The 11,227-nt window shown below is 44.3% G+C and overlaps 1 protein-coding gene across 2 annotated transcripts in view; it reads right to left on the bottom strand.

Annotated features, from left to right (window-relative positions):
- The window catches only part of Scaper (S-phase cyclin A associated protein in the ER), a 213,885-nt gene that overhangs the window by 65,672 nt on the left and 136,986 nt on the right, over positions 1-11,227 (bottom strand). For both annotated transcript variants that reach the window (XM_070042817.1, XM_070042816.1), the window contains exon 25: positions 3,650-3,773. In XM_070042817.1, coding sequence (XP_069898918.1) covers positions 3,650-3,773 — 124 coding nt within the window. The remainder of the gene's footprint in view (positions 1-3,649; positions 3,774-11,227) is intronic.

Consider the following 11,227-nt stretch of genomic DNA (forward strand, 5'->3'; position numbering starts at 1 on the left):
CACCTTGGCCATCTCCCCACATTTGGAATGCTATTCCCATCCTCGCTAGTTACCTGCCACGTTGGGAGGAATGTTTTCTCAAGACAGTAGGTTTCACAGGGTAAATTCTTCCAGACAAGGCAGGACAGAACAGCAAGAAGGCAGGGGATTTTGTTGTTGTTGTGTGGTTTTTCATTCTTATTTGGTAATAATTTTAAATCAACAATTATCGTTATAAAATAGTAGCGTGGTCTCCACCATCATTATCCTTACCATTCATATCTTACAAAAACCACACTACAAGTATTGAAAAGAGGAAATTAACAGTGAGTCAATCAACTGAACTTCTCTATAGACCTTGCATACACTTCCAGTTTCCCACTGATACAGGTTTCCTGACTCAGGGTCACCCACTACAATTAAGCTGTTCTACGGACATAGTCTTCACACGATGACAGTTCCTCAGTTTTCCCTGGCATTTATGACACTGGCACTTAAAAAAAAAATGTCATTTCATTATTGTATGAAATAGATGGTCCCTCGACTCAGGTTTGGCTCCTGGCTTTGTGACTGACATCCATGTAAAGATGCCAACCTACTGAGAAGTTAATCTCTTAGGGCTGACTTGAGTTTCCTTGTCTGTGAAATAGGGTAATAATAACCTCATGAAGCTTTTTTGAAAATGAAATGAGGCAACATATATTAAAACACACAAGACAGAAGGCCAGACAACAAATATTGTCTTTTCTCTATTTCTGAAGGGTTTTTTTTTGGGGGGGGGAGGTCTGGTCGTGGGGCCTGAACTCTGGGCCTGGGCGCTGTCCCTCAGCTCTTCAGCTCAAGGCTAGCGCTCTACCACTTGAGCCACAGCGCCACTTGCGGCTTTTTTCTTTTTGCTTATGTGGTGCTGAGGAATCGAACCCAGGGCCTCAGGCATGCAAGGCAAGCACTCTACCACTGAGCCACCTTCCCAGCTTCGGTTTTTTTGTTTTTGCTAAAATGCCTTATTCATATTTAATTTTGATTTTTTTTTTTTTTTTTTTTTTTTGGTCGGTCGTGGGGCTTGAACTCTGGGCCTGGGCACCGTCCCTCAGCTCTTCAGCTCAAGGTGAGCGCTCTACCACTTGAGCTACAGCGCCACTTCCGGTTTTCTGGTGGTTTTATTGGAGATAGGAGTCTCACGGTCTTTCCTGCCCGGGCTGGCTTTGAACCGCGATTCTCAGATCTCAGCCTCCTGAGTAGCTAGGATTACAGGCGTGAGCCACCAGCGCCCGGCTTGATTTTTTTTCAGGTCTGAGACAGGAACTCGAACTCTGTACCTGACATTTCTGCTTATTGGCTAGCACTTTACCAAATGAGCCACGCCTCCAACCTCCTTGCTCATATTTTAATGACTTACCAAGCAAGGGAAAACCCTGGATAGTACAACACCTGTTGACTCTCTGGGTTCTCTGTACGCGGCTGTCCCGTGGAACAGCTCTAGATTGAATCTTGGGGTATCTCCTACCCTGCGGTCAACATCCCTCACTGTCACGCAGTATACCTATCTTTGGGGGCTTCCTCATCATTTCAGATTTCCTCCTGGTGACATGCAGGGATTAACTTCATTCCCTCAGGCATTCATTCAAATGGTGTACTGAATTTACTCAGTGCCAGGTCCTGGGATAGGATCTTGGAGATAGTGATAGGTTACAACCTGCTGTCTTAATTGGTTTTGGGCGAATGGGGAACACAGACAAGTAAATAATTACAATATAATTTGATTAGTTCTAGAAGAGAAGCAATGTCTAGGATCACATAAAAAAGTATTCTTGGCTGGGCACAGGTGGCTCACGTCTGACATCCTAGCTACTCATGAGCCAGAAATCTGAGGATTGAAGTTAGAAGCCAGCCCGGGCAGGAAAATATATGAGACTCTTATCTCTAACTGACCAGCAAAAAGCTACAAGTGGAGCTGTGGCTCAAGTGGCAGGACACCGGCCTTGATTACAAAGTCGAGTGGTAGTGTGAAGCCCTGATTTCATCATCATCATCATCATCATCATCATTTGTTGTTGTTGCGCTTGAACTCAGGGTCAGGGCACTGTTCCTGAGCCTCTGTGCTTAAGGCTGCCACTCTACCACTTGAGCCACAGTGTCACGTCTGGTTTTTAAGTGGTTAATTAGAGATAAGGGTCTCATGGGGACTTTTCTGCCCAGACTGGCTTCAAACTAATATCCTCAGATCTTAGCCTCCCGAGTAGCTAGGATTATAGGCGTGAGCCCTCAGTGCCTGGCTGAAGCCCTGATTTTGAGTTCCTATTTTGGCATGCACATGCACGTGTGCACACTCACACACACATTCTTAGAATTATAGAAAGGGCCAAGTTAAGGAAGATTTGAATAGCCGGGCCCTGGTGACTCACACCTGTAATCCTAGCTACTCAGGAGGCTGAGATCTGAGGATCACGGTACAAAGCCAGCCTGTGCAGGAAAGATCATGAGACTCCTATCTCCAATAAACCACCAGAAAACCGGAAGTGGTGCTGTAGCTCAAGTGGTAGAGCGCTCGCCTTGAGCTGAAGAGCTGAGGGATAGCGCCCAGGCCCAGAGTTCAAGCCCCATGACCGACAAAAAAAAAAAAAAAAAAAAAAAAAAAAAAAAAAAGATTTGAATAATGAAGAGGGTGCTATTATGCCTCAGCTAAGGCTCCAAAATGTGTAGAAATAAACCCACTTGGGGAAGAAAGAAAATACAAGGTAGAGAGTATAAGGAAGAACTAGTAGGACTGTGTACTGATAAAAGTAATTCAGCTTCGAAAAAGAAATCTGCTGTGTTGTAAACCTGCAGCTCGAGAGGGATTTTCAGTAAGTACTTTGGGGGCTGAGAAGCCTTCCCAGGAAACCTGTAGCTCTGGTCTGTTCTGAGCACTGTATTTGCAAAGCTAAATCTTTGGCTGTTATACTAGCTTTCCTCTGTCAACATCTGTGCACTGACGTAAAAATTAAGGTGACAAGTGTCTCCTTGTCCCCAGTGCAGAAGTCCAGAGGTGGCTTCTTTCTGACAAAGTAATTTATTTATTTTTTAATTAAAAAAATCTGGAGCTGGGAAGGTGGCGTAGTGGTAGAGTGCTTGCCTAGCATGTATGAAGCCCTGGGTTCAATTCCTCAGAAAAAGCCAGAAGTGACGCTGTAGCTGAAGTGGTAGAGAGCTAGCCTTGAGCAAAAGCAGCTCAGGGACAGTGCCCAGGGCCCGAGTTCAAGCCCTAGGACTGGCAAAAGAAAAAAAAAAAAAAAAAAAGCCCTTTATAACGCAGCCCTTTACTTGTGGTGTAACATTCTGACTGAGTTCTCCACTTTTTTGCCCTTTGACCCCAGTCATTCCTGTGGCTTCAGAGGCTTGGTGCTGGTATCACTTGATTCCAAAACCAAGTCTGACTATACAAATTTGTGTTCTTAGCAAGTGTCACCCATCTACCACCCATTCGCTACTGGAACCTGAAATGTAATACATGTTCAAATACTTAAGAGATTTCGCTATCTCTCCCTATTTGATACCCTAAATCAAGTTTGTGACTTGTTTTCTTTTCTTCAGTCTGAAAGAGTAAATGGGCTGAATTCTCTCAGCGTTGGCGAAGAGGACTACTTCTCAAGCCATCCCTGCTTCTAACCAGAGCAGCCACACCACATACCGTCAGCTGGTGCATCAGGAGGTCCATTAAGAAGGTCATCTTATTACTGAACAGGACGTCGGTGCAGTTTTCTGAACAGTTACTGCAGGTGAGGTTGTAAACGTTGATTGCATTGCAAAGCGACCTAATAGAAGGAGCGAAAAAACACCATTTGTGAACCTTGAACAGCTCTTTTCCAAACAATGTCAAATACATAAAATCAATGGAATGAAAAGAACAAGTATGAGATGGATGTTACTCTAAAGATCTGGGGTGAACGGCCCTTACCATGTTTACCCATTAGTATCTAATAGCTTTATATTAATTTTTCCTAGTTACAATCTTACCAATTGTAGCTGTAGACAAAGGAAACATATTTACTCATCTATCTGATTTTTCGTTTTTGGAGGGGTTTGTGGGGCTTGACCTCAGGGCCTGGGTGCTGTCCCTGAGCTTTTTTGCTTAAGCTAATGCTCTACCACTTTGAGCCACAGTGCCACTTCCTGTTTTCTGGTGGTTTATTGGAGATAAAAGAGTCTCAAGGGCTTTCCTGCTTGGGCTGGTTTTGAACTGCTATCCTCAGATCTCAGCCTCCTGAGTAGCTGGGATTACAGGCATGAGTTACTAGCGCAGGGTTCTTTTTCTTTTCTTTCTTTCTTTCTTTTTTTTTTAAATGTGTGATAGTACTAGGGCTTGAACTCAGTGTCTGGGTGCTAACTTTCAGCTTTTTCACTGAAGGCGGCACTCTACCACTTGAGCCATGCCTCCATTTCCACTGTTTTTTTGTTGGTTGTAGGGCTTGAACTCTGGGCCTGGGGCTGTCCCTGTGCTCTTCAGCTCAAGACGAATGCTCTACTGCTTGAGCCACTGTGCCACTTCTGGTTTTCTAGTGGTTTATTGGGGATAAGAGTCTCATGGACTTTCCTGCCTGGGCTGGCTTTGAACTGCGATCCTTGGCTCTCAGCCTCCTGAGTAGCTAGGATTACAGGTGTGAGCCACCAGTGCTCGGCCTCCACTTCCACTTTTTGGCTGGTTAACTGAAAACAAAGAGTCTTTTGGATTTATCTACTTGGGCTGGCTTTGAACCACAATACTCAGATCTCATACTCCTGAGTAGCTAGTATTTAAAAGCCTTGAGCCACCAGTGCCCGGCTGATAATTTCTTCATCAGCTATGACTACATATGAACTAAGAACTTTGATCCTTCAGATAATATCCAGAAAAAAGAAAGGAAGGAATGAAGGAAGGAAGAAAGAAAAGGGGGGGAGGGGAGAAAGGAGGGAAGGGAGGGAGAGAGAGAGAGGGAAGGAGGGAGGGAGGGAGGGAGGGAGGACTGTCAAAGCTCCTGTTGCCAGATCTGCTGGTCTGCAAAAGGGCAGATGATAAAAGAAAACATCTGCACAGGGAGAGTGGTGATTCTGCCCCACTATGGCTGGAGGAGGTGTGAACATGGCCTCAGGTCCTGAGTAATGGGAACATCTTTCCTAGAGGGGACACATTGGTCATAGGCCCAACTGTTTAAGAAGGCCCAAGTGAGCAAAGATCAGGAGATTTAAAGGATGACATGCCACTGTCTATAGAAACATTGAAAGCATGTAGCTAATGGGCCGGGCCCTCTCCTGGGTGTTCGGAAGACTGCACCTAAGGCCTGTACTGCCTGAGTGATCCGTGTTTATTCTGACCTGTCTCACTAAATCTGCTGCTTAAGTCCTATATAAAAATGTTTTGACTTGGTCCCCCTACAATCAATCCTCTAGAACTGTTCTTTTTTTCTTTTTTCTTATTACCTTTTAAGTAGTTGTAAAGAGGGTGAGGTTTCAATTCAACAAATCAGTTTATGAGGACAACACATCTTGATCAATGCCTCCCATCCATCACTTTCCCCCATCTTTCCCAACCCCATCCATCTTGTCAAATTATGAGGCTTCATTTTCACATATGCACACTGAATATGATGACTGCATTCGCCTACCCTTCCTCTCTCCTTTCATCTGCCCTCTTGCCCCTTATCTCCCCCTCCCCACAACAAAATATGTTTTAGTTTCCTGGAATTCATTTTGTTAAGCTGTAAGTAAGCTGTTCAAAAGTTACACTACTGGATCCTCTCTGCATACACCACACTTTAATGTGTGTGTGCACACGACCCTGCAAATGTTTTCCTATAGATTTGTAATTTAGATCTGACTTCCACATGAGAGAAAAACATGCCATTTGTCCCTCTGAGCCTGATTTATTTCACTTAACATAATTTTTTCTGGATCCATTCATTTCCCTACATATTATATATATCATTTCCTGACAGATGAGTAAAATTCCATTATATGTATGTGTGTGTGTGTGTATACACCCATATATTTCTTTTTGTTGTTGTTGGTGGTGGTGGTGGGGCTTGAATTCTGGGCCTGGGCACTGTCACTCAGCTCTTCAGCTCAAGGCAAACACTCTACCACTTGAGCCACAGTGCCACTTCTGCTTTCTGGTAGTTAACTAGAGGTAAGAGTCTCAGGGATGGGCTGGGAAGGTGACTCAGTGGTAGAGCGCTTGCCTTGCATGCCTGAGGCCCTGGGTTCCATTCCTCAGCACCACATAAACAAAAAGAAAAAAGCCAGAAGTGGCGCTGTGGCTCAAGTGGTAGAGCGCTAGTCTTCAGCTGAAGAGCTGAGGGACAGTGCCCAGGCCCAGAGTTCAGGCCCCATGACCGGACCCAAAAAAAAAAAAAAAAAAAAAAAGAGTCTTAGGGATTTTCCTGCCTGGGCTGGCTTTGAACTTCGATCCTCAGATCTCAGCCTCCCGAGTAATTAGGATTACAGGAGTGAGCGACCGGAGCTTCTTTGTCAGTTGTGGGGCTTGAACTCTGGGTTTGGGTGCTGTCCTTCAGCTCTTCAGCTCAAGATGAGAGCTCTACCGCTTGAGCCACAGCGCCACCTCCGGTTTTCTAGTGGTTTTTATTGGACTTTTCTGCCCGGGCTGGCTTTGAACCATGATCCTCAGATCTCAGCCTCCTGAGTGGCTAGGATTACAGGTGTGAGCCACCAGCACCTGGCTTATACATATATTTCTATGCCACACATTTTCTCGATCCATTTGTAGAACAGTTCTTGAGGTACAATCCTAGGGGTCAGTAGCATCAGGATACCAGGGAACTTGTAAGAGGCACAGATTCTGGCTAAGGCCAGAAAGATACTGTTCGACACTTTACTACCATTAGAATGACTGGTAGCTCATGTTGAGTTGGCATTGTACAGAAATTAATAGCCATATTGGTCTAGAAATGTTAAACTTAATTTTTTTCCATTTGTACAGGGGTAAACGCACTGTATTAAATATGTAAGGTCTTATCTACGTGGCTTTGATTACAGAAACTAATAAAGTATTCTCTAAAAAAAAAAAAAAAAAAAAAGAATGACTGGTAGCTTTTAAAGCTATACAGACCTGCCTAAGTCCCAATCTGAATATTTCTAAAGCTCTCAGGATGATTCTCCTGCACAGAGTTGAGAAGCACCATGCATTGTGCCAGCGACCTCACAGGCCTGATACTCTAGTGCTGGTGGCATTGGCAATGTCTGGCCCATGGGAGATAGAAAATTTGAGAAGTCAAATTCAACAAGTCTAGATGCTTTTCTCAAAGTGATTTTCAAGCAATCTAAACCTGTGAATGATATTAAAATATCCACACAGCCTCTGGTCCGAGGGGGTTTGGACGCTGGTGTAAAGATGCACAGCGCCTATGGTAATGAGGTATGAGATGGTTTTACTTTGCTTCATCTAACTGATGAAATTTCTGAAAACTGATTACAGAAGTATGTAACTGGGAGCCACAGGGAGCCAGCACCCCCCCCCCCCCGCCCCACCTGTGATTCACGCCTGGAATCCTAGCTACTCAAGAAGCTGAGATCTGGAGGATCAAGGTTCAACACTGGCCTAGACATAAAAGTTTGTGAAACACCATTTCCAATCAACCAGCAAAAAAGCTATGCTGGAGACTTGATTCAAGTATAGAGTGCCAGCCAAGTAAACAAAAAAGTCAAACAAGTCAAGCAAGCTCCAGGGCCTAAATTCAAATCCTGATTATGGGGGAAAGGGAAGGGAGGTAGAGCCACAGGAACAAGATACATCTAGGCAGAATCCCTTTGAAGATTTTAGCAAATTTTGAACAAACCGCTCAGCATCCATGTACTCATATATAAAATTAGGGCTTCAAATGGGTGCCAGGAGAATTAAGGGAGAATTAACTGTGCTCAGCACTTAGGATAGTACCTTAGGATAGAGCTATTTATCTTGTTAAAAGTTAGATACTTCTTTTTTGGGGGGGGAGGGGGGTCTGGTCACGGGGCCTGAACTCAAGGGCTGGGCACTGTCCCTTAACTGTTGCACTCAAGGCTGGTGTTCTACCTCTTGAGTCACAGTTCCACTTCCTGCTTTGTGGTGGTGAACTGGAGATGAGTTTAATTGGAGCAAGGACTTCCATCCTTAGGTCTCAGCTTCCTGAATAGCTAGGATTACAGGTGTGTGTCACCAGTGCCCAGTTTTGTAATTCATCCTTATCAATTATGCTGGAATTAATTTTGGTGTCAAGTATGGGTCAGGAACCTCAATTAATTTTACTTCCAAATAAGATGACTGAATAATCCCTCTTTTCTCCTGTTTTCTGAAATCTAAACCATAAGCTGGATCTTAGTGGCTCACGCCTGCAATCCTAGTAACTCAAGAGGCTGAGATCTGAGGATTGTGGTTCAAAGCCAGCCCAAGCATGAATGTCCCTGAGACTCATCTCCAATTACCCACCAGAAAACCAGAAGTGGTGCGGTGGCTCAAGTGGTAGAGCGCTAACGTTGAGTTGAAGAGCTCAGGGACAGTACCCAGGCCCAGTTCAAGACCCCGAGAGACAAAATAAAATAAAATTAAATTAAAAAAAAGTCTCACTGACTTTCCTGTCCAGGTGGGCTTTGATCCATAATCCTCAGATCTCAGTCTCCTGAGTAGCTAGGCTGACAGGCGTGAGCCACCAGTGCCTGGCAACCACCTTGGTTTTTAACTTCTATTTATCTGTCTAAATATTTTCTTTTTACAAAGTTGTCTCAAATTTTTACAAGGTGTTTCAAATCTCTTATGAATCAATAAGAGGCATAAACAAACATGCACACAGAAAAGCGAGCTCCCCTCACTGACCCCGAAGGGAGGACGCTCGTGCTGATGCCCTGTGTGCTTTTCATCGAAGAAAACGAGCAAAGTGTGGCAAGAGTATTCCTGTAATTTCTGCATGGATGAACCTCTCCCAGGAACCCTGCATACAGAGACTACTTTTGGATGAGGAAAACAAAACAAAACAAAAAAACCGAAAAACAGAGAGGGGAGCCAAAAATCTCAGAATCTGGAAAAACTTGTCCACTCAGTAAACTTGCTTGAAAGACAAGCTCAATTTGAAAAGCACCTGTCTTAAGAAGAGTAAAATGCTTCAAATCCAGCCCGGGTGGTCTGTCTAGGCAGCTTACCCTGTAATTTCAAAATCAAATGACTAGATGCACCTTTTTTTTTTTTTTTTAAACATCAAGCAGAAAGTTCCAGAATTTAAAGTATCTTCTGGGCATACATTAACATCTCACTGTCGATTCTCTCTAAAGTTGTGGTTGGAAGTTTTGGGGTATAAGTTTTCTTGCCCCAAATAATTATGAATACATGGGTTTTTAATTTTTGGTCAAGAGAGCTTCTCTTGAAATAGAAATGGAAAATATATTTCTTCTGAAAAAGAAAAGCATCCTAAAGCTAAGGCTTTTGGACATGAGTTCAGGAACTTACTTTAACACCAGAGAGCTGGGTGCTGGTGACTCATTCCTGGAAAGCTAGCTACTTAGGAGGCTAAGACCTAAGGATCACAGTTCAAAGCTATTCCAGACAGGAAAGTCTATGAGATTCTTATCTCCAGTGAACCATCCAAGAAGAAATGCTGAAAGTGGATCTATGACTCAAGTGGTAGAGGGCTAGCCTTGAGCAAAAGGCTCAGGGACACACCCAGACCCTAAGTTCAAGTCCCAAGACAAGTGCGCGCGCGCGCGCGCACACACACACACACACACACACACACACACACACACACACACACACACACACACACACACACACACACACACACGAGAACATAGAAAAGACGCACCCAGACCCTAAGTTCAAGTCCCAAGACAGGTGTGTACACACACACACACACACACACACACACACACACACACACACACACACACACACACACACACACACACACACACACACGAGAACATAGAAAAGACCTAAGTCATTAAAAAGAGTTAAAACCTCAAAAAAAAACCAAATTGTTTAAATAGGGATACAGGTGGACCCATTATAACAATGGGATGTACAAGACGTTATGTCAAAAAAACAGAATTTACAACTTTGGCGCAGGGGGGGATGGGGGGTGGGGGTGGTGTGGGTGGATGGTAAGGGATGGGAAAGGGAAACAAAGGAGGAAGCAACAATGCTTGATAAGAAATGTACTCATTACCTTGCCCATGTAATTGTAACCCCTCTGTACAGTTTTCACAATAAAATAAAAAGTTAAAAAAAAGCTCCAGCAGGTCACAGCTGAAGAGCACTAGGAAGAATGCAGCTAACAACCTTCTGCAGTTTGCAGTAGTTAAGATTTTAGAAAGCACAGTTCACTCACATCCATTGTCTAATGCCAGATTTAAAGGACGAGTATTACAACCCACTGCCTCTAGCAATATCTCAACGCACGCGTGTGTGTGTGTGTGTGTGTGGTGTGTGTGTGCGTGTGTGTGTGTGTGTGGTGTGTGTGTGTGTGTGTGTGTGTGTGTGTGTGTGTGTGAGAACAGCTTTTTTTGAAATTTCCTTTTTCTTTTGTGCCAGTACTTGAAACTCAGGGTCTGGGTGCTGTTCCTTAAACTTTTTTCCCTTCTGGCATTTTTGGGAGTGGATATCTGTCCCAGGCCCTGTGGGGCTCCCTCCTGAAAGTCTCCCGTGCCAGCTCAAGAGGCTGAGCAGTGACCCTTGGCTTGCAGCCTTGAAATGGTTCTGTTTTACAACTAGAAATGATCTAGAAAGGACTTGCTCCAAGAGCTCTCCCTCATCCCGGCCTGTGGGGACTGGCTGGGCAGTCTGAGGAGGGAGACCTCCTGTTTCAAGCAGAATGTACTAGAATGTGTGACTGTGGAGTATTTCAGTATATCGATTAAGCACATTCTCCACTACCCCACTTTCTAAGCGCTTGGTAGAGTTTGATCATTAAATTTATTCCCAAGTAGCCAATCTGGTTTATTATGGGCACTAATACAATGTCATTTCCCCCCCCCCCCCCAAAGCCAGACTCAATGTAGAAAATTGTAAAGCAGATGAAAGTTTTAGAGTTGGATCCTTAAACAAGAAGCGTATTCTTGGACTTCAAAAATTACAATGAGGGCTGGGAAGGTGGCTCAGTGGTAGAGCGCTTGCCTTGCATGCCTGAGGCCCTGGGTTCGATTCCTCAGCACCACATAAGCAAAAAGAAAAAAAAGCTGGAAGTGGCGCTGTGGCTCAAGTGGTAGAGCGCTAGCCTTGAGCTGAAGAGCTGAGGGACAGCACCCAGGCCCA

This window comes from Dipodomys merriami, unplaced genomic scaffold, assembly GCF_024711535.1.
Source record: "Dipodomys merriami isolate MVZ:Mamm:240054 unplaced genomic scaffold, mDipMer1.0.p SCAF_33, whole genome shotgun sequence".
NCBI classification, from domain to species: Eukaryota; Metazoa; Chordata; class Mammalia; order Rodentia; family Heteromyidae; genus Dipodomys; species Dipodomys merriami.